The sequence below is a fragment of the Crassostrea angulata genome, chromosome 8, assembly GCF_025612915.1.
Source record: "Crassostrea angulata isolate pt1a10 chromosome 8, ASM2561291v2, whole genome shotgun sequence".
NCBI lineage: Eukaryota > Metazoa > Mollusca > Bivalvia > Ostreida > Ostreidae > Magallana > Magallana angulata.
The window spans coordinates 14,784,550-14,808,970 of NC_069118.1; the positions used below are offsets into that span (position 1 = coordinate 14,784,550).

Below are 24,421 nucleotides of genomic sequence, written 5' to 3' on the forward strand. Positions count from 1 at the left end.
GCAATAATATTGCTACATACTTTCCTTTTTGAGATAACCTAGAAAGTCATTGAAATTAACATGACGTAAAAAAAATAGTTCAACAATGTTGCTAATATTTGATTTACGTGATAGATAAAATGATAACAAATGAACTCATTTTCTATAATGATTAAGTGAAAAAAAAATATAATTCACTCGTAATGTAAACTAAACGTTTGAAGCTCGGGCGATTTTTACTACTTCTGTTAAATTAAAGCCACAGAGTAGTTAAATATGTTATACAAAGCGACCAAGAATAGACATACAGATGTATTTTCAAAGGAAATTGCTACGCTGACCAAATTTGATTTACCGAACAAAACAAACAGAGCAGCAGAAAATATTGGATTTGCTTAGTGGACATGAATGTGAATAGACTACACACAGGTTGGTGATATGGCGATTTATATTTATATATATGTGACAAATCAATATAGAATTTTCAGGGCATCTTTGTTACGATATTGACCCATATGTTCTATAATCTTACGTGAATCTAAATTCATGATCATTTATAAAATTTGCTGTTTTTTTTTTATCAAATTGAATAAATTGAATTTAATGTGATATTGTCACAAAAATATGTTTTCAGTGGTGTTTATAAGTTTTGCTCAAAATGTTTTCATTCCGAAGTCGGGCGTGTAATTTGTGTACGTAATAAAGTAGTGATCAAGAATTTTTATGCGTTACTGTGACCTCTTGACCCAGTCTTTGCTGCTATGCAAGAATTAAAACGATTTGCCTAAACAGTAATATATGAAGGAAAGCAATTAATAGTGTGAATATTTCTTAAAAACGCAGGTTTTTTTTGTTCCTGTGTTGAAAGATTTATAAACTTACGTAGAAAGCATAATTATTAAGCTTGATATAGATTAAAGTTATTAGTTTTAACTCGGAACTAGTTATATTTTGGTCAAATTTGGTGGATATCAGAAAAGTGTTAAAAAATTATTAATATATACTATCAGGTTTTTTTTAGTTGCGTTAGTTAGATTAGGTACAGTAAGAATATATAAAGAGGGTGTAATTTGATGACTTCTGTGACGTGTTATAAGTTTTCATTTTATTAAAGTTTAAACCAATAAAGTAACGTTTTCATTGTTTTTTTAAAGTCTTGTCTCACATGTTTATTAAATGTAAAAGAAGCTTAAGAGCTCTCATTTAAAAGAAAAATAAAAGACAGGCTCGCCACAAGAAATATTGGTGAGGCAGAATTGCCCATACTTAAAGTACCTGTACATAATAGTTATCAACTAAAACATATTTATCAAACTTAAATGTTGTACACAATTGTTGTAGTTCAGCATTGCCACCATGATGTTTCAGTTGGAAAATTGTTATATGAAAATAACCTTATACAACATCCAAGGAAATTATATCAAACAAATAAAAAGGTTTGTACCTATGCGATCTCTCTTGCTAGAAATCTTAATTTTGTCATTTTAGATTAATATATTAGTGCATAACTATGTTGGTGTTGTACTCCACTAAGCTCAAAGAAAAATTGTATTATAATAGGGATTGTAGCGTCAAATTTCGGATACTGGAACTATACGATCAAACAGTTAAAAAGCATGTCAAAATGCACGAATATGAAAATTATTTTATCATGACTGTCTGATTTTCATTTTTCTGTGAAAAATGGCTTATGAAAATGTTTTCAATGTCTTGGGATTTTGCTGCTTTTCTTGGATCCATGGATTTTTCTATCTTCAATAAATCTGGATAGTGGTTAAGCAAAAATCTAACAAGTATCGCCGACCGGTTCACGCACGCATTATATAAGATTGTTTTCCCCGATCTTGATACATGATACACATTTAACTTGCGTTTTTCAAGGCATTTTAAAATCATGATCCTTTCTTTTTCTGCCCCTGCTTTTTCAGTTATGAAAAGAGCGGCATTCCACCCTCTTTCAGTGATTTCATTTATCATACTAGGAAATGTGTCGGCTATTTTTACGCACATGTCAAACCTTGCATGTCTGCATGCAATATGGAGTATGTTTATTTTATCAGTAGTTGATCTTTCAAGCAAATGTGGCAAAGTAGTATTCCGTAAATGTTTGATTAATAGATCGAGAATATTTTTATTTCCACTCTTCGCTGTAAAGTGTCCGACGTGTTGTTCGTGTTTATCAAACTGCGTAATAAGAGTCTCGTTTTTTCTTTCGTCTAAAATATAAGTACATATTTCAATATTCCCTCGTTCACAAGCTGTGTGAAGGCAGTTTTTTCCGGTTTGCCTTGATTTATTTTCAATGTCCACATCCATTTCACAAAGATATTTGAATACCTTTAGATTTCCACTTTTTGCGGCGTACTGAATAGAATTCCAACCTTCACTATTTTTCCAATGTAATATCCCCGCGATGCCTTCAGTAGACCCAACAAATTTACAAACATCATAACTTTCTCCAATACAGGCAAACAAAACTATATTTTCATCATATGTAGGGGTTACTTCCGATAGATTACAATTCAATTCCAGCATTATTTTCAAAATGCTTTCTTGCCCATTTAGTGCCGCCCAGTGAGCGGGATTCATATTGTACCTGTCTTTGACATCAAATAATTTTTTGTGATTTTCCAATATATATCTACAAATTGAGCAACTTCCATAAAAGGCCGCAATGTGCAAAACATTTCGTTTATCGATTGCTGGTGTTTCAATATCTATTTTGAACGTATCAAGAATATATTTGAATATGTTAAAATTGCCACCTTTTGCTGAAAGGTGTAAAGAGTTGAATCCCCTCGGGTTGAATTGTTTAAGTGCATTCCTATCGAAAGTTTGAATAAGATGTTTAAACTCGTCGAATTCACTACCCTGGATTACGTCGTGTAATTTTTGTAGAGCTCCGTTTGCTGCTATCATAGACTCTTTATTATCACTTATAAATGGTTCATCCTCAAATGCAGAGTCTCGGTCTTCCTCGGTACACTCACCACTACAGAGGTATGCTATAGAAACAAATAGAGTTTAGCATTTTACAATAATAATGAAGATCAGTTCTCACTTGTTTAAATATTAACAAAAGTAAAAGTTGACCTATGGAAGTTTTAAACGACATTAAATCAATACACATTTACCCCTTTAATAAGCTACAAGTCAAATTATTTAGAAGCACCCTAAAGAGAATTGCAAATTAAGTATTACGTTTACTCAGGAATATTGCTACAATAGTAGGGCTACAAAGTTTAAATGGTAGTTTTTCATTCTTAAAAGGGGAATTTTTATGCCTCTAAGTAAAGGTATGCGACTAATCGTTTAGCAAAACAAGTCCTCTACTGGATTCCTAATATTTGTAACAAATGATCGATTGTATCCTTGATATGTTTAAAATGAAAATTGTCAACTTAAAAAAAAAAGAAAAAAAAAGCATGATACAGAAAAGATTTGTTGTTTCAAACATTATTTAGAAAAACCATTTAATTCTAAATGCACGAACAATATGGATAACCATGTATATGTTTGCGTTGTATGTACGTTATACGCATTTACATTAACAGACTTAGAGTAATTATTTTTTTGCTGTTTTCTAGTTGTTTATTTCATATTTTGTTTTTATTTTTACGTGGTTTATTCAAAGTTTACAACATTACAATTCTAAAGTTTATTGCACGACAGAACAGACTACAATAAAAGAGTTCAACGGCCCCATAGAACGGTTCTCTTTGACTTTTTAGAAACGTTTCGTAAACAATCAAAACTTTAAAAGTCATATTAAGTTTATTTTTATGCATGTGTACAGTTTAATCATTTAAATTGTTTTGTAAATAAGCCGAATCTTACTCTAATTAACGATAAGTGTATATTTACATGTTTAATCAAAACATAAAACTTGTAAAATTTACAATTAAAATTAATAAAATGTCTACTTACTCTCTGCTGTAACATCTACATGTTGTAGAGGGTAGACGTCCATATGAAAGAGAAATTTACTTGATACATTGTATAGAAACTAAACAAAAATCACCTTAAAAATTAAAAGAGGTATAAAATTTATAGCAATAGGTTATATCTGTCGTAAACTATTAGAGGATATACTTATTTCCCGCCCTTTGCAATATAAACGGAAAACTCCTCTATCCATGTATAACTAACCTAAGGCGAATGCAATAACTATTTTACATTATTTTAGTCGATGGTTGTTATTCATCGGCTACTTTGAAACATTTACATTTGCTAATATGTGTCCTTATTTGAACTTATGGATTTGCAAAAAACATTTTATTTTAATATTTATATGGGCATATATGCTTCCTCATATGAACCTATATGATATCGAGAACGTTTAATGCTGTGTAACTCTTTAATGACGTCATTACAATGATAAATGCATGCGCTTATCCTTAAATGGTTGCATTGTTAACAAAAACACATTTTTCTTAATAGCCCGGACGATTTGCTTTATTCAAACGTAAATATAAGTAGTTAACAACAATATTAAAAAGTTGATGTGATATAAACTTGGTTCGTACGCGATCAAATATTCCGAGATTTGACCACGTGACCAACCAAGTTCATATCTCTTTGAACATTTAAACCTATGTCGTCACAATGTTTACCGCGCGCCTTATTGTTTGATGCTTGCATTATTGTAAACATAAAAACCAAAGTAAACATTGGCCTTTTCTTAAACATAAGTATAAGTAACAAACAGCAAAGTTTAAAAGCTCACAGGAGTATGAACTTTGACATGTGATCAAATGTTCTGAGAAGCCTGAAGGGCATTACAAGACTTGATCACGTAAAAATCAAGTTTATATATCATGCCACTTCAATTAAACATGTGACCCACCAAATTCATACTCCGTACCTCCGGTGAACTTGTAAACAAGCTGTTTTTTAAGGTAGATATGCAAACGAAGAGGTCTGGGTGGCAGTATAGTAGTACAGTAACTCAGGTATGTTATCAACGAAGGCTTTTGTTATATGCTATATATGAATTGAATACAAGAAAGTTTACAGTATACGGCTATAGTGACAGTGGTCACTGTGATAATGCTTCATGTAAGGTCTTCTTGTCATTGAACAACAACTATATATATTGTTCAATACGTACTTTTCCTGTCATCTGTAAGAGGCCTTGCCATGATCATATGCAATTACATGTGTATATTTTAATCACATGTACAGTACCAATAAGACCTAACCTAACAGAAGGAAAACACAAACTAAACCCTGGTTTACTTTCTTGGTTTACTTCAGGTTTATTATTAGAATAGACCAGGAGTAAACCCAAAGTAAATCCAAAGTGGACATAGAGTAAGCCCCGATGAGAAGTACATCCCTGAAAGCAGACGCTTACGTTGTATTCGGAATACACAAGGAGCAGGAATTACAGGCAGTATAATGGTAAGATAAAAGACGGATCTGCTTCACGCTTCAGTGCATGCAGTTGACCACAAAAGCAATTTCCAAGTAAACCTAAAGTAAACCCCGAGTAAACCCAACGTTAACCTCGAGTGGACTTAATTTTTCAAAAAGTAAACCCCAAGTAAACCCCAAACGTTAACCCAGGGTTTAGTTTGGGTTTACTCTGTCTTAGGTTGGGTCTGATCGGTACGTTATAAACTATGATCAGAAAAAAGTTTACACTCTGATTTTAGTACCTTATAAATATGTTTATCTTTGCACTTGATGTTGATATAAAACATAATATTTGTATATATTAAATCGATTCCATCCATTGCCACTCTTTTCAAGGAGGCAACCTTTGTTGTTTTAACATTGAAACAACAGGGTTGGCACGATTCCCTGATATTACAAAGCTCTCTGCATAAGATGCCAAGGATTCCTTTAATGTTTTCATTGATCCGCGTCAGCCCATAAGCCAATCAAAGTACTGAAGAACTGACGGGAGTTGATTTTGTCGATGTTTATTTATTTTAAAATCAATGATATGTTATTTTGTATGACAAGTATATGTAGTTTCTAATTCGAATTACGCACATTTTTATAATATGAATTATTGACCTTTTTCAACAAGAATGTCGAGAAACCCCCATATAAAATATGTTAATTAATATTAAAAGATAAAATTAATTCAATCAAACTATGTATCAGTAATAGAAATATTTATCGAAAATTGCATGGATCCAAGCAATATTGAACTCTAGTTTCGTTCAATCAAACGCTCGGCTGACCTGACACCGTAAATCTCCGACAAGAATTTATGGAGACCATTTAAAATCTGACTATTTTCAAGGTATTTATAAATAAGTTTCCCTGAAAAACAATGCTTTAGCATAAATTACATCGAATTTATCAATAATTTTTAAGAACTAAGTCTTGTCAGCGGCAATGATTTGTGCTGGGGTCCAAACACTGTTTCACTTTCGATTTGTCTGAGTAACTGCATAGGAGAGTTGATTTAAATCAACTCCCAAAAAGCAACTGATATCACAGGGCTGTCCTACTGATTCCAAAAGAATCAAATGTATCCATATGGAAAAGAAATAAACAGTGTTTTATCAAGCCGTGCTTACTTTTTTTATTTTTATAGATTTTTTTTTAAATCAAAGAGCTGTAGGGAACAATATTAGGCCGTATGATGTTCCATTTATGTCCACATTGCTGAAAGAGTTTGGACTTTCGGCTGCATTTCTACAGTTAATCAGTGGGTGCATAGACCCTTTAAGACTTGTGAGGTAAGTCTTTTCCAAAAGTGAAATTCCAAACTACAAATAGTCCACCAGATCTGTCTAAAGCATTTCCTGGAAAGGACTATGATGCAAATAATGCTTCAGAAGACGTGCAGAGTTTATACCAGTTGTTTGAAGATAAACTGCACACTCATTGCAGAAATGTGGACATATTTCCTTTCATTTTGCAAAACTGGAAGCCAGCTATGCATAATTAGTTATAGAAAAAAATTTCAAAAGCTGTAGCTAGACGGCTTGCAAACTCTGGGTTAAACCATTTACATCTCTCATTCGAGAGAGATCAAAATGCTGGTGTTAAAAAGCATTCGTCATGAGCGTGTGTTTAAAGGGAAGACCGTACGTTATCCAAACTTTCTTTAAGGACTCACATTCAAAGGAATATTTAAATTTGTTTAATTGTAATAGATTATAAGATTATAGATTATGTGTATAATCTATACACACTCAGTCTTTAGTTCTAATGTAGAGAACAAAATGTTTTAAATATCTGATTAATCACCAAGTACTTGTTTTGAAAATTGTTCATAATCTTTTGTTGATATGAATTTTTGGACGATTCAATTTTATATTGCAACATCTTTATAAACTATTAGATTAATTTAAATAACATGTTTTAGTTTTATTTTTAAGATTAGTCGATTTTAATCTATTTTGACATTTCCTTCATTTAGGTGACAAACAATGTAGTTATTTAAATACATGGAATGATTATTATTTTATTGCAAAAAGGTCAATTATGCAAATTTGGTATGGATTTACTCGTTTTACTAACAGCAATTGTTGTATTTAAGATGAGTTTTTACACAGAATTTACATACATTGTAAATTTTCTAGTCAATGCTGCGCATGAAATTTATGATGATTATGATTAACAGTAATTTGTTAATAATGCATCTAATGTTGAACAGGGTAGGCATTCATAAAAGTAATGTTAGCATTAGATTGAACTTCATTTGGGGGTATTATTTTTTCATGAAATTTAAGAAATCTATTGACTAACTATAATTTGGAGTGAAATAAGAAATTTGATGGATACTTTTTTTCTCAGTCAAATGATAAACAAGACTTTATGTGTACTCTGGATCTGTTATTTCATGCAAATTTAATCATATGGCTTTGGTAAGGTGTTCCAAACATTCATTCAATCTTGTCAAATATTAAAATGATATCAAATTTTAACTTGTGTTGAATGCCTTTTGAAAATATATATAACAAATGATCTTATGTGTTCCAATAAATGTTTTATGGCCATTCTTATATGGTCGTATACACTTATTTTATCTTACTTTTTTTAGATAAGGGGCTGAAGGAGATCATATTGATATTACCTCATTCTCTTAATTTAGTATAATTTCAAACTCAAACATATATAAAATCTAGAAAATTTCAGTGGATAGTTTTTTGGTATAACCTATCAATCTCTACCTTAACTGTGCTGTGTTTTGTGTGTTATGCTATGGTATGCTATGACAACTGAGAATCTAACGATTTTCTATAAGATTGTATACTAAGATTTTAATGCTAAGGTTTGATATTTAAATGCTATGCTATGCTATGGTTAATGTTGTAAAGATGTATGATGTGCTTAAACTGACAGTATATATGCTATTGATGACATCGTGTATTCACTTACCGGGTATATTACATCGTCTCCCAAGTGTGCCTTTTTTGCGTCGTCTTCCTGGTGTGCCTTTAATACGTCTTCTCATTTTCTTGTAAACGACGACAACAAACACACCAATAACAATTGTAACAATGATAACTACTAGTGAAGTGATTACAGCTGTAGACCCGTCCTTTCTCTCGATATTGTTGCATTGATTGTCACCATCGTTTAGGGCATTGCTTTCTGTTGTAGAGATGTCTTGTTCTTTCATTTTATTTTTCAGTAATCTAAAATTTATTATTCGAATAATAAGACTTTATAATATAGATCTGATGTCAAAGTCAGTAATTATAATTGATTACAATATCAGAATGAGTACTACATTCAATACTAAATAATTTAGCGGATAGTAACATCATGTAGCTCTATTGTCACTTGACATGATTGACAACACATATGTACTGATTGCTAGTTCATGTCAAAATTTGCTTATACACAAATTAACAAAATTGAAACTTAAATATGTATTTTAAAGAGCAAATTAACTAAATCATTAATAAATTACACTTTCTAACCGTGGCATTCGTCTTTGCCTTAAACTTATTATATTTTGTATTTATCTAAAGTCTTAAAAAATTCTAAATATTTTTATATGAATAACAAACTTCGTTAAATGATATAGTTCTTTTATTTTTACAAAAGAAAAATGCATACTTACTCTGAATATATGCATGCATGATCGGCGTCAAAGCATCTTAAACTCCTGCTTATCATCAAGCACTTGGGGACTATTTAGATTTAAAAATCGATATATCTTTAATTTTTAAGTAAATTTGATTATTTTATATTATCAAATGGTATCATAAACACCTCAAATAATACAACAAAGGTAAGGATAGCATGTTGCTATTGTCTCGTTTGTTAATGTTTTGTTTTTTCTGAAAGATACTATATACTTTAATAATTTTATATTAATAATTGCATCATAAATTGTTTATGGATTTAACAATATTATTTTGCATGTTAAATACTTTTCATATACAAATCATTTCATACGCTTTTATCATTCTTGAATAAATACTTACACTTATACATTTCATTACTGAAGTAGTGATCTTGTGGGCATCCGTCTTCAAAAGTATCATTACAATAAACTTGATTGAGAATACCATTGGCAGCTAACTCCAAACAATTACCTTTGAAATTACATAGTAATATATTCATTTGCTTCTTTGATAGTGACGTAAATTATGTTTACCTGATGATGTTTAGACTGATAAGAAATTATTGTTGATACATATTGACCTATCAAAACTAATGTTGATAGGAATGTTTTTGTCATTACGATCTGTATGTATTTCTAGTTTAACTTAATGTAGTTCTCAATCGTCTTATTTGTTATATCTACAACAAAGGTTATGTTTAGTAAATTTACAAAATGTTTCGCCAATAACATAATGTAAAAATTTGCTCTAAAACCACATTATCTTATTTTACAAATACAGAATTTAAACACAATATTGATGCATTCGTGTTTAGGCAATATGTGTTTAAATTTTGTCGAACATTTTTAATTTGAAATACACTACTGAAATGACATAAACGATTATGGTTAATAAACTTCTTTTAGTCACTTTTATGTGGAGAAAGCTATTTAGATGCCCTGATGAATGAATATTACATTAATTCCAACCTATACAATCGTTGGTTTGCTATATTTTCCTTATGAGATAAATCTTTTTTCTAAAAAAAATCATGATTAATTTTAATCTTATTTACAATGAAGATTAAAGTTGCATGAAGACAGCTCATATTGCCTGAAGAATATATATAATATTAAACAGAAACATAAAAAACGACTTGTTAAATATGAACTCGTTTAACCAATCTATTATTCAAAATGTAAGGTTAAATTGGATTGTTTTCGAGCAACAATAACACTTTTAAAGATCAAAATAATATCAAAAAAAATATTTTATTAAAACAAACAAATGTTTTTTTGTTATAAAACAGTGTAATGTATTATTTTTCCTAAACATATACCGATAATAAATTAAAGTGATATCAAGTAGAAAAGCAGTACCTTTTTCAAAAGGAAATCTGGGTCCTTTGGGATAACAAAATTCAATAAGCGATGTAAACTGCTTATTAGGCACACAATGATATCCATATGAACTATTACAGTTCAATCGACGTGATGCCATTTCCCAGTCTTCCTTGCACATTGGACATTTTTTAACGGGGAAAACGTCAAACACATATTCAGCCTAAAAATATTTCTAATGGTAAAAAAATTGAAAGATAACGCACGGCAGCAAGCAAACATTTTGAAGTAGAAAGTAAGTAAAGAAACTATAGTATTGAAAAGAAAGTATCAAAATAATCATATTTTTGAACAAGTGTTGCATAATAAATAGTATGTCCCAACAAAACAAAATGTTAAAACACAAGAAACCGCCTAAATTAAACTGTTTACCTGATTGATGTATATAAAAAAAAAACTTTTAGCAATACTGTTATGATATGAATCTAGATGTCATTGTGAAACATTTTTTTATCAATACATAAAGGCAAGAACTGAAAATATAATTTCTTTTGCACATAAACACTTCTTCGGACCAATATGCAACGAAAAAGACGACCAAACATCGAATTGGGTGATGTTCATACCTATCTTGGTGCGTTAGCAAGATGTCGAAGCGAAATTGTAGTTTGCATGTTGGTATTGAGCTAACGTACAGAAAAAGTAAAAGACGAATATTAAAAAAACCCGAAATATCAGACAGGGGTCCCTTCTTTATGCAACCAAATATTTGGGCGTCCTGTTAAAAAATCTCTTGAAGTCTAATTTATTCCTTTGATGTGTGGGTTGCCCCAACTTAGGGCAATCCAAATTCACAACGGAAATAGATTTCTAATGTCAAATGACGAAGTTACAACCCTCTAAACTACAAAGGCTACTGTGAGAAATATATGGTTTTTTTTTGCTACAGATGGCCGTCAAGGAACACAACTTTTGTAAAGTGTGGATAGGTCTATGATAGACTCTTTATTATTGAGTATACAGTCAGATGTTTAATGATTGTCAACTGATTTTTGAATTGTTAGTTTTGAAAGTTAATCTATTGCGAAAAATAATTTATAAGAAAGAAATACTTCCTAAATAAATTCTATATTATGTACGGTTTACATATATTTCTTGAAAGAAGGTCAAACACAATTTAGCCTAAGGAAATTAAGATCATACAGGGGGAAAGCATATGATACACCAAGTACCCTGGCTCTTTTAAACTACCTTTTACAGGCTTCTACTCTCTGTACTACTGCAGCCTTTAAATATATATTTTTTTCTCATGTTTTCTCATGGGCATACGTTAATTTGCTTCGATCTATCTGAATACGTAAGATTAGTATTGATCTGTTTTGCTTATGGAAACAGTTATTATCATTGAAAAATATACTGGTAGTCATACTGCAGAGCTGCGATCAGGTAGAACTCTTTCGAAATAGTCATTATCCTGTTGAGTAACTAAATTTAATTTAATTTTTAAAAATGTAAACGACGTAATATGATTATTACAGAACACGGGGCGATAAAAAGAGATAAATTGAACAGTTGTGAAAAAGTTTGTAACAAACCTGATTAAAGATTCAGAATTAATCTTTGAACAGAAATAAGCCTCCAAATTTCGACAGAATGTAAAAGGAAAGCCAAGACAATTTTTATCTCAATAAAAAAACGAGGGTTACCTATATTTACTAAAATTTAGATACTTACTGATACGTGGGCACCTAAAACCAGGAATATTAAAATAAAAAGAACAATTTGGTGATGGGAAGTTGAGGACTGATATCGATGCATCTCGCTTCACTGATTTCTAGAAACAGAAAAATGTGTTTTACTAAATGTATGTTTTTGAATATTAGATGAAATGGATATCATAAGAGCTAGTTTAAAATTTGTTACTCTTTCTCTATTAAGAAAAAGCTAGAATGTTATGCTTGCATATTCCTGAATTAGTATAATTAAGTAAAATGTATTATCCTTATTTTTAATTAACTTACTTAGTTAATCACAAATACGTTTTGATCCACATAGCTTAACGATTGCGAATCACGCTGGAAACAGGTATTGCTCTCCTGGATACAGTCATATTTCATTCCTGAAAGATTTCAATTTCAGCCATGCGTTTAATTATTCATAAAATAAATAAAAATAAAGAAGCAAGATACTGAGAGAGAGAGAGAGAGAGAGAGAGAGAGAGAGAGAGAGAGAGAGAGAGAGAGAGAGATTTTCACTATGTTGGAATAACTCGGCCTAAAGCTAAGATACGAAATATACAGTGAACGACACCCAGCGCACTGAACGTAACTCGGCTATCTTGGCAAGTCAGAATAGATTGTGATAACGACCGTAATCTAAGTAATCTAAACACTCGTAGGTCAATAGAATGTATGCCGTGATTTTTTTATACTATGCTAAATACATACGAAAGATGAAGAGAGCCACACCAAAAAAACCCAACTATTCTAAACTATTTTTAACTCATAATTTAAAGAAAAGATTTCGTTATTACGAGTTATTAGATACGAGTGTTAAAACTACACGTACACGTACACGTTTTTGTAATTTATCAGTTGAGATTTCTTAACTTGTAGGATATAAATGTGTACGTAAATCGACGCAGTTTTGTGACATGAATGTATTTAGTTAATTCCAAATAAATGGTAAATTTCTTATCAATTTTCATGCAAATGAAGCTTAAAAATCTATATAATGTATCACAAGAATACATTCACTCATCAAAAAGATTTTATTTATTAAAAAAAGCTACACGTTTGTACTTTCGTGTAGACGACACTCTACAAGTTTAGAGAACGTGTAGAAACCATGTCGTCACAAAAACTGATGACGTAATTCGCGAAGAATTTAGGTGGTTCCCCTAGTTCACGTACACGTACCCGTACACGTTTGAAATCTCAACCTCTCTAATTACATCGTTATTACGAGTAAATTAACTCGTATTACTAGAAAAGATCTCGTTATTACAGGTTAATTATCTCTTTGAGTCTCATGGTGTAAAATTGATGGAAATATGTTAAGAAATTCATTACGTTAATGAGAGAAATTTCAGAAGAGTGAGCAAAGCAGATTGATCAATAAATTAATTGACAAATTTATTATTATATGGAAGATAATTTGTTTTCAGATTTCAAAGTGTTATACCATAGAATTATTTTCGATATAGGTTGTGTATGAATATATAAAACCTTTTCCAAGCTTATGGTAAATCCTGTATATCAATGATTTTAACTATTAAGTTATCACTCAGTAACTATTAGAATTTTGCTTTTATGACTAGGACTACCTGGTATTTGGTTCAGAGTGGGATTATAATATAATTAAAAAGTAGCATATTTTTGTACGATATAAAATGATTTGAAACAGTTTACGTTTTTATTTATAAACTGCTTCATTCATTAAATAAAACAAGGAGCTCAAAGAAAATGTTAATGTTGTCAAGAATATGTGTAATCCTGTATCTATCCTGGATCTATCTAGCGATCTCAAAATCCAAAAGAAGGTAGTTTCTAATGCATGCTGAATAATTGATACAATATCAGTTGTTAGTATCAAATCAAAACTTCTGACGCCAATTATACTATTTTGCACACGTGCGATATGAACATGTAAACTTTACATTACAATGTCTATCTAAACCCAGAATATATGCATTTAAATGATATCTGCCCGAGTACCATTATACATGTACATGTATTCGTGTCTTGTGTTAATCATCATATATCAATTAAAGTTTTAACTAGCTGGGAAAATTTACTTTAATTATTTTCATCAACTTTAATAGTCTTTAAAATCTAACGAAGCATTTTAATCTTCCTTGCGTATGGGCCACAAGGGTTCATAAATAAAGCTTGTTTTTATTAGGTAATCTGAGTGCTCATGTGACCTGTTTCTATCGATCCTCGTTCGTCGTCGTGCGTCGTGAGACGCCTGTTGGCGTCGTCCGTTTACAATTTTTCATTTCTAACGTCGTCTTGAAAAACAAGACAAATTTTTAAAAAATCAAATATTTTGTACAACTGTTACTTTTTGTAGTTTTAAGTATCTCTGGGAAAAGAAAACAATTATATTGTGGAATATATGACCTCATAGCCCCGGGGCCTTATGGGCGGTCCAAATATGCAAAAAAGAAAAAAAGAAAAAAAAGGCCAAACTTTTAAAAATTAAAAAAAAAAATTCTACGGGTTCAGGTCCAATTTGTCCATAAACATGTACTTTTAATAGTAAAAATGTATTTGATCTTAGAAAATCTACAGCAGGGAAAGATAAACTGAATGCATGATTGCATGTATGATGTCCACGAAGCCATCTACCTATACTGTGAAATTCATGACCCCTGGTTCAGCGGTTCAGACCTTGGGTGGGGCCATTTTGGCCACATTATAAAAAGGTATTTTTTTTTTATATATTCCTCTGTAATTTTAGTCATTGGATATCACCTGAATGCATTGTAATTAAGTCGACTCCATATTTTCCTCTTCTTAAATTGTGAAGTTTATATATTACTCATTGGGCAGGTGTTAAGCTTTTTATTTCGGAGTGTATGACAAATATGGCCATACTGAGAAAATGTAATTTGTTCTGCTCATTTGAGCTCCTTAGGTAACTTATTGCTGTATGTAAACATCAAAATATTAAAGCGGGGGTAACAGTCAGAAAATTCTAAGGATAGAGTTTAAATTCCAAAATAAAACTTAAAATGCGTACACGACACTCCCTAACTCTATAAATCAGATCCTTCTACGGGCTATGGTACTAAGGTGACCGCCAAGGACAATCGCAACTTCTCGGGCCTTTTCGGCAAGCTCGGAAAAACACCTCGAATGTATTAACATCACCGGATGTTAGAATTTTATACAAAATGGAGTCGCTTCCCATTAAGATAAGTATCGGCTAGACAGTCTTGTATGTCGCTTCTGTGTTATATTTTCATGTATATCGTTTACTTTAATAAAGTATAGCTCACATATCAACAGATCGTAAAATGTGTTGTATTTATATCAAGTTTTATAAAAAGGGGGGTTGTCATGGACGCCTAGGTAATACATTCGAGGTGTTTTTCCGAGCTCGCCGGAAAGGCCCAAGAAGTTGCGATTGCGCAAAGGACTGATAGCTTCTTGTTTAAATACGTACTGATACAGGCTATTCACCGAAAACCTTGAAACACTCCTTAATGCACTTTGAATGCAATTTGAATGCTAAAATAAATAAGATAGTTGACTTTTATCATATTAGATTAGGTAGTATTGGGCATGACTTGGGCAAAGGTAAATGTAAATACCGAATGAAACTGAACCTCTATGTTTTAGTTCCTGCTCTATGCGATGATTGTACATTTGTAACTTGTGTATCCGGGGAAATATGTCATTAAAGTTTCTGTACGTTTACACTCTTTTTTTGTTCTTCTGATTTTAATAGTAAACCTGTGTTCCTTTAAGGTGAGTATTTCGAACCTAAATAGGAGCCTTATAGAGAAACTACAAGTATATTACATTCAAGAAACTTCTATAACTTCTCATGCCCCCTGTCTTGCAATGGGCGAAAGAAAAATCATTAAAAATTACAGTAAATTTAAAGTTCATACTATATTTAGCGTTGATGCGTTTCGCATTTGCTCATTGAATAGGTATATTTATACACAGAGTTAAATAACTGCTCTTAAAGGTATGCTTTATATCGTTCTGCAAGCTGATCGATATTTTAGAACACATGTGTAATTGCGTATTTTCAATCGATTCCTTGTTGTTACAGTATTACACTGACATTTAAATGCAGACAAAATTTAACAATCGATGAGGCATGCCCGTTAAAATCACATTTCAAAACTTTCCATAATAACAGCATAATATATCTTATCTCGGTATATTAAATAAATACCCCTTCTACTTTTATATATCATTGCCTGTATTAAGCTTTTATTAACATCCCAAAACACCCTGATTTACTTCAGGTGTATGTCACTCCGACCCGCTGATCTGTATACGTGTATATTTGTAACTAATATGTCTACATACACCGGCAATTTGAAAAAACATACACAGCACTATTAAAATATGCTAATGATTAAATTATGTTCTTGTACTGAAAAGCGTGGACTGATTTAGTCCAAAGTTTCATGAAAGAAATTTATTTTTCTAAAGGTCATTTAGTTTCGATTTCAAAACTACAAATCGTTTCCCAAATACATTGATGTTTGCTTTAGAACATATTCTCAACTACTCTTTATAGGTTAGTAGAATAATATAAAATCAAAGTAAAGATGATGTAAACTTTCAAAAGTTGGTTGCTAATATAAATATCAACTATTTACCTCTATGCCACTGTCTGAAACCATTTACCTAGTACCTGTACGTTATTTAAAAACGATACAAGTCGTGACTTGTACAATATCAATAACCTGTTTGATTCAGTTAAAAATAAGTCAATCAATATCTTTAAAGCATAAACACGCATTTAAGTCACTACATGTTGATACTAGCTATTTTGGTTTTTCGGAATTTTATGACACCAGATACTTACATGTATACGGATTGTCTTTTATTTGGATATTGAGACTGTATTTATATGTTAATATCATATTATTGACACATTGATCCAAGTCTTAGTTAAAATACATTTGTCCTACAAATAGAACTCGTTATCATGACAATACTAGAAGTCTTTTCCTATAAGACAATGGAAAATTAGTAAACCGGAAAGACGTTTAACTGGCATTTATGGAATGCCTCAACTGCCTTATGTAGATAATCTTAATAATACATTACATGCTGATACTTCCAACATTACATGATGTTACTTCAACATTACGTGATGATACTTCAACGTTACATGCTGATACTTCAACATTACATGATGATACTTAAAAATTACATGCTGGTACTTCACCATTATAAGCTCTTCATTACATGATAGTACTTCACAATGCGGTGGTTCTAAAAATAGGGAAACGTCGCCTCGGGATCGAAATACGCTGAAATTCAGAACACGTCGATGCTTGTAAAGTTTTTACCAGTGGGCTGTTTCTCTGTTTCAGATAGAACTAAGATCCACTGAGACTAGTTTATATCAAAATACTCAAAAAATGCTACTAATTGATTAAGTGTTGTCTTTTAAAAGGGTCATTATTAATTTTAAAGAATGGCTGCTTGGTGAGACTATTGGGACTCAGCGCATAAAAATAAGGCGGAACGAAAAGCCCCAAGAGATATCCTCTCTTATGAGCTGTACATGTAATTTGTACTCATTTTAATTACTCTCTTTTTAACCAATTGCAACACCTTTTTGTGGATGTTCCATAAATTTTAATTTAAAAAAATTTTAAAAAATGACATTTTATTTTTTAAAAAAGGTGAAAAGACATATGTAAATTCAATCATTTGTAGATTAAAAGATCAAATATTTTAAAATACGGGGCAACTGACCCTCCCCTTTTTATTTATTTGTCGAGATTGAAAGGTAGGTTTATGCGTGCACTGGGATCTGCTGGAGGATTGCTCGCCCTCTGATTCCCTTAAAAATCCCTTGAACAGTAAAGTCCCTGTTTAATGGCGTAGAAGCACAAAAACCAATATGCCTGGCTAAACAGTGGTAAAATAAGCGCCAACTGAAGGCGCTCTCTTGAATGACTAAACCAATCAACTTATGACATGAAACGTACCTATAAAATTGACAGCGAATTTGAAGGCGCCTAAACAAGGACGACTCGGGAGTCGTTTGACACAGGAAGGTTTCGGCGCAGGTTCATACAAATATGACCATGTCCCCATTCCCTCCAGAACCTTGTTTCACTTGAGTGGCACAAGCTCTAGTTTTGGCAATATAGATTTTAATAATAAACAATTGGGTTCAAAAAGTGTCAATTTTTATATAAGGAAAGAAGGAAGTAATAAATGAAGCGTGTTTGAATTGCAGAAGGATAAAACGTACGCTCAACTAGGACCTTGGGTCACCCGAAAATAGTTCTCCAAAATGAATGTATTAATGAGCACTTATGGAACTCTTTTACAAGTGAAGATAAGAATGTAAATCTACTTTCTTTTTTTCTATATCCATAGGGAGAACACAGGTTACGTCCTAAAACAATGTCGTAATCATTTTGTTAATCAATACGGAAACAAAAGTTACCTAACATCTGCCTAGTGTCAGTTTTACAATATTGAGATTCGTCAGAAGTGATCCACTGTAGGGACCAGGGGTCACCTGATGAGTAATATCAATGGAGAGATGTCATCCGGTCATCTTATGACAATTTACAAGATTAATATTTACTGGAAGTCAGTCATTTTAGAGAGACCAGGGGTTAAATTAAGTGGAATGTTCGTTTGAGACCAGAGTTTACCGTAGGTCCTAAATATGAAGAGAGAAAAAATAATTTTGGCAATTAATAGAGCAGGTGTCACTTTAAGTAAAATATTCATAATATGCCTTGAGGTCATATTATATTAGGTCCTATGAATTCTATTAATCTATAGGGAAATAAGAGGTCCAGGCACGTAGCATCGGGGAAGGGGGGCTGCCCCCCCCCCCCCCAGTCCCAGTCCCCCATGGATTAGGATTTTGAAGACTTTGGGGAACTGGTTTTTTTTTTGCTTATCAAGAGTTTTAAGATTTTTTGGATGACTCTGCCCCCCCCTCCCCACTTTCAAAAACGATGCTACGTGCTTAGAGATTTATAGATTTTTAAGGATACAGATTCACCAAAAGCCACTCACTGTAGAGAAACAAGTGATCATTATAAAAACGATATCAATAGAGATCACCTTAGGTCCTGAATCAATTGTTGCTATAATTTTGGTAATATATTGGAAGACCAAGTTCACCTCAGGTCCTAAATCAATGAAATGATAACCTTATTAATCTATATAAGAAGACCATTGATCACATTAAATGAAATATCCAAAAAAAGGCCAGAGGTCTGACCTTTATGCATTTTTGAAGATAGAGATTAATTCACCAGAAGCAACTGTAGGGAGACTAGAGGTCACCTTACTTCGAACACCAATAAAGAGAACAGAGGTTACCTTAGGTAACCAATTAAATAATTTTGTTAATCTAAAGGGAACCATTTATAATGACACCAGAGTTCATCTTTGGTCCTAGATCACTGAAGTAATAATTTTTTGTTAATCTTTAGGGAGACCGGAGGTCACATATTAAGGAGGTTCGATGATCGTGACCATTTTTATATTATATTAATCTCCTTTATAATAAAATTCTACAAAAAGATATAGTTTATAGCTTAAAACATAATTTCTAAAATTTAAGGTAGATCTGATGCTTTAAAGTTCACCACCAAACTCTATCTTTAAAAAAATGTGTAAAGGATGCTGCACCAGAAGGCATCCACTGTAGAGAATCCAGGGGTCACTTTAAATAGATTATCCAAAGGAAGACCAGAGGTCACTATAGGTCCGTTATCAATGTTGTTATAATTTTAATAATTTATAAGAAGACCAGGGATCACATTTTGTCATTTTTGAAGATGGAGGTTCACCAGAAGTCAGCCACGGTAAGGAGCCTAGAGGTCACCTTTGATATTAAATCAATCAAATAAAAATGTTGTTCACCTATAGGGAGATCGGAGTTCATCTTATGTCATTTTACAAGATTTTACAAGTGGAGAGCTTCAATATAATTCAGCCACTGTAGGAAGACAAGGGGTCCTCTTAGGTGGAATATCCATTAGGAGACCAGAGGTAACCTTAGGTCTTTAACCAATAAAATAATTTTGTTAGTTTAAAGAGTGTGGGTCACTTTAAGTAAACTATCCAAAACTACACCAGAGGCGATCTTAGGTCCTAAATCAATGAAGTAATAATTTGTGAATCTATAGAGAGACCAAAGGTCACCTTAATGTAGTTTTGAAGATGGATATTCACCAAAAGTCAATCACTGTAAGAAGGCTAAATATCAAATTACATTCACAAGGAGACTAGAGGTCAACGTGGGTCTGAAATCAATGGAGTAAAAATTTTTATCTTTAGGGAGACCAGAGGTCACCGTATGTCATTTTATAGTATGGAGAGTCACCGGTCATTTGATGCATTTTGCAAATTGGAGATTAATCAGTCTTCATCCATTCATTGACTACCTGGTGTTACCTCAGATTATTTTACAAGATGGAGATTCACTAAGGTTATTCACTGTAGGATAACCATAGAACACCTTAGGTAAAAAAAGAATAAGTGACGTCACCAATGGTTTTAGATTGATGTTGTAATTCTTTGAGTCAATATTGAGACCAGATTTAATAAATATTTTAAAATACAAGGTGAAGATTTACCAAAGCCAGAGGTTACCTTATATTGGCATGGTCACGATTTTGGTAAAAAATCACCTTTCCTATTTTAATATTTACAATGCTTCAGTAAGGCATTCTTAAAAAGCAACCGAAATTTGAGTGTAATTTGTTGAATTGTGAACACTGTAGGGTGACCAGGGGTCCCCGTATGTCATTTTACACAATGAATAAATGAAATATGCCTAGGGGGACCAGAGGTAACCTAAGTTTTTTTTTTAACACTGTTGTATTAATTCTTTATATCAATACGGAGATCTCGGGTCATCTTATGTCATATTACAAGATGGAGAGTCACCAGTAATCCACTGCAGGGTGCCCACAGGTCACCTTATAACATTTTACACAATGCAGAGTCACTCACCGGTCAACCACTGTAGGGTGACCAGGGGTTCCCGTATGCCATTTTACACAATGAATAAATGAAATATGCCTAGGGGGAACAGAGGTAACCTTAAGTTTTTTTTTATCACTGTTGTATTAATTCTTTATATCAATACGGAGATCTCGAATCACCTTATGTCATATTACAGGATGGAGAGTCACCAGTTATCCACTGCAGGGTGCCCACAGGTCACCTTATATCATATTACACAATGGAGAGTCACCGGTCAACCACTGTAGGGTGACCTGGGGTCCCCGTTTGTCATTTTACACAATAAATAATTGAAATATGCCTAGGGGGACCAGAGGTAACCATAGTTTTTTTTATCACTGTTGTATGAATTCTTTATATCAATACGGAGATCTCGGGTCATCTTATGTCATATAACAGGATGGAGAGTCAACAGTAATTCAGTAGCGTAGCTAGAGCTAGAATGAAGTATAGGCACCAAATACGGCGAGGGGTCAAATACGCTCAAGGCCCCCAGCGGGTCCAGGGCAGCGCCCTGGTAGGGTGCTCAGGGGGGCGAAGCCCCCCGACGGAAAACGGATTTCATGTTTTATAGAACACACAGGAACAAATTTTAGGCACTTTTCGCACATCAAAATTTTGAGTTTTTTAAAAGATTTTTTCGTAGTAAAAAGGCAAAAAACATTTTTTAATACAATGCAACATTGTTTTCACCAGCATTTTTTTTAAGCGTTATCAAAGTGAATGGCGGGAAGAAGATGGGGAAATAAGATATGGCAAATGCCCATTCGGTTTCATCGTAAAATACAATTTTGAATTTATTTTATCAATTAAATCAATTCAAATTTATTATAATACAAGTTTGCAAAAGCACAATTTCTAAATAAATTCAATTTTTATTATGTTTAACAAACGATAGAAAAAAAATATTACCGTAAATATTGGTGGAATCGAACCCACAACATAAAAACCCTTCTTATGTAAGGTTAGCTAATGTCTGGTGCTCTAACCTCTGAGCCATTTCACACACAACAAAACAGGTTGTTTAAATATTACGAGTGCCTTGAACTTTGGCCACGAATTTACGGACGAATTTTTTTATTCAAAACGTTCAATTGCTGAGATACAAAATCAAATTTTTATTGTATAGTGGGTCATCTCTCCACGTTTTTGTTGATTGAAATCGGTTTGTTTTCCATAAAACCTTATTTTGACTATGAGAAAAATATGGAGCAGAGACTCACTATAAAAAAGAAAAGACCTTGAAGTTGTAAAAAAAATGACACTATTGGAAGTTTTGATATACGTTTACGCCTGTTTGAGTCAACATATTCCAAGTATTGAACATATTTTAAAAAGGTTAAAAATCGAGGATATGTTAAATATTTATTGTTTTGAATATATTTTTTAAAAATATCAGATTTATTGATATTTAAATTTTTCAGTATCTTTTCCGTCCGTGCATAGGCTTTACACGCCTTATCTACCTATCTTCTTACACTAAAGCTATTGTCTGTCTCTATAGTTTAGTTTACTATAAAAGGGAAAACATGAAGACGTTGTAATTGAATGTCATGATTCAAAAACAGTTGTAATGGTTATCTTAAATTTTGATAGTAATAAGAAAACAGAAATATTGCTTTGGTTTTTTTTTTAAGTCGCACATGATGTTACACGAAGTCAAGGCGTCCATTTTTATTAGCGCAAATTTGGCAATGATAGTTGAGATCGCAATATGCCTCGGTCTATGAATATGATTTTAAACATTTCATCCTGTGTTCTTACTTTTGGTTTATTGGCCGACATGTTTTTCACTGATTGACTGCGCAATAATTAGCATCATCGATGTCACATATTTGTGACCTCAAATAACCAGAGTTTTGAAATAGGGAAAAGAAAGATATTTGCTGGGTGCTTTTTTAATTTTTTTTAAAATTTAAATGTGATATTTTACATGTAACATTTTTAATTTTTGGTCTTAAAATGATGTGTAGGCACGTGCCTTAAGTGCCTAACGGCAGCTACGCCACTGGAATCCACTGCAGGGTGCCCACAGGTCGCCTTATATCATTTTACACAATGCAGAGTCACTCACCGGTCAACTACTGTAGGGTGACCTGGGGTCCCCGTATGTCATTTTACACAATGAATAAATGAAATATGCCTAGGGGGACCAGAGGTAACCTTAGATTTTTTATCACTGTTGTATTAATTCTTTATATCAATACGGAGATCTTGGGTCACCTTATGTCATATAGCAGGATGGAGAGTCAACAGTAATCCACTGCAGGGTGCCCACAGGTCGCCTTATATCATTTTACACAATGCAGAGTCACTCACCGGTCAACCACTGTAGGGTGACCAGGGGTTCCCGTATGTCATTTTACACAATGAATAAATGAAATATGCCTAGGGGGACCAGAGGTAACCTAAGTTTTTTTTTTATCACTGTTGTATGAATTCTTTATATCAATACGGAGATCTTGGGTCACCTTATGTCATATAACAGGATGGAGAGTCAACAGTAATCCACTGCAGGGTGCCCACAGGTCACCTTATATCATTTTACACAATGCAGAGTCACTCACCGGTCAACTACTGTAGGGTGACCTGGGGTCCCCGTATGTCATTTTACACTATGAATAAATGAAATATGCCTAGGGGGGGTCAAAGGTAACCTAAGTTTTTTTTTATCACTGTTGTATTAATTCGTTTTATCAATACGGAGATCTCGGGTCACCTTATGTCATATTACAGGATGGAGAGTCACCAGTTATCCACTGCAGGGTGCCCACAGGTCACCTTATATCATATTACACAATGAAGAGTCACCGGTCAACCACTGTAGGGTGACCTGGGGTCCCCGTATGTCATTTTACACAATGAATAATTGAAATATGCCTAGGGGGACCAGAGGTAACCTAAGTTTTTTTTTATAACTGTTGTATTAATTCTTTATATCAATACGGAGATCTCGGGTCATCTTATGTCATATAACAGGATGGAGAGTCACCAGTTATCCACTGCAGGGTGCCCACAGGTCGCCTTATATCATTTTACACAATGCAGAGTCACTCACCGGTCAACTACTGTAGGGTGACCTGGGGTCCCCGTATGTCATTTTACACAATGAATAAATAAAATATGCCTAGGGGGACCAGAGGTAACCTTAGATTTTTTATCACTGTTGTATTAATTCTTTATATCAATACGGAGATCTTGGGTCACCTTATGTCATATAACAGGATGGAGAGTCAACAGTAATCCACTGCAGGGTGCCCACAGGTCACCTTATAACATTTTACACAATGCAGAGTCACTCACCGGTCAACCACTGTAGGGTGACCAGGGGTTCCCGTATGTCATTTTACACAGTGAATAAATGAAA

General features: G+C 32.8%; 1 protein-coding gene across 1 annotated transcript; it reads right to left on the reverse strand.

Annotated features, from left to right (window-relative positions):
* Positions 1-1,453: 1,453 nt before the first annotated feature.
* Positions 1,454-16,797, reverse strand: LOC128158983 (uncharacterized). The gene is made up of 9 exons (XM_052822006.1): positions 16,692-16,797; positions 12,364-12,461; positions 12,077-12,176; positions 10,382-10,565; positions 9,384-9,494; positions 9,017-9,086; positions 8,326-8,585; positions 6,620-6,625; positions 1,454-2,984 (listed from the first exon to the last, which is right to left on the reverse strand). Exons 3-9 carry the CDS (start codon positions 12,158-12,160, stop codon positions 1,621-1,623), a joined length of 2,079 nt encoding a protein of 692 aa, XP_052677966.1. The 5' UTR covers positions 12,161-12,176; positions 12,364-12,461; positions 16,692-16,797; the 3' UTR covers positions 1,454-1,620.
* Between the last annotated feature and the right edge of the window lie 7,624 nt (positions 16,798-24,421).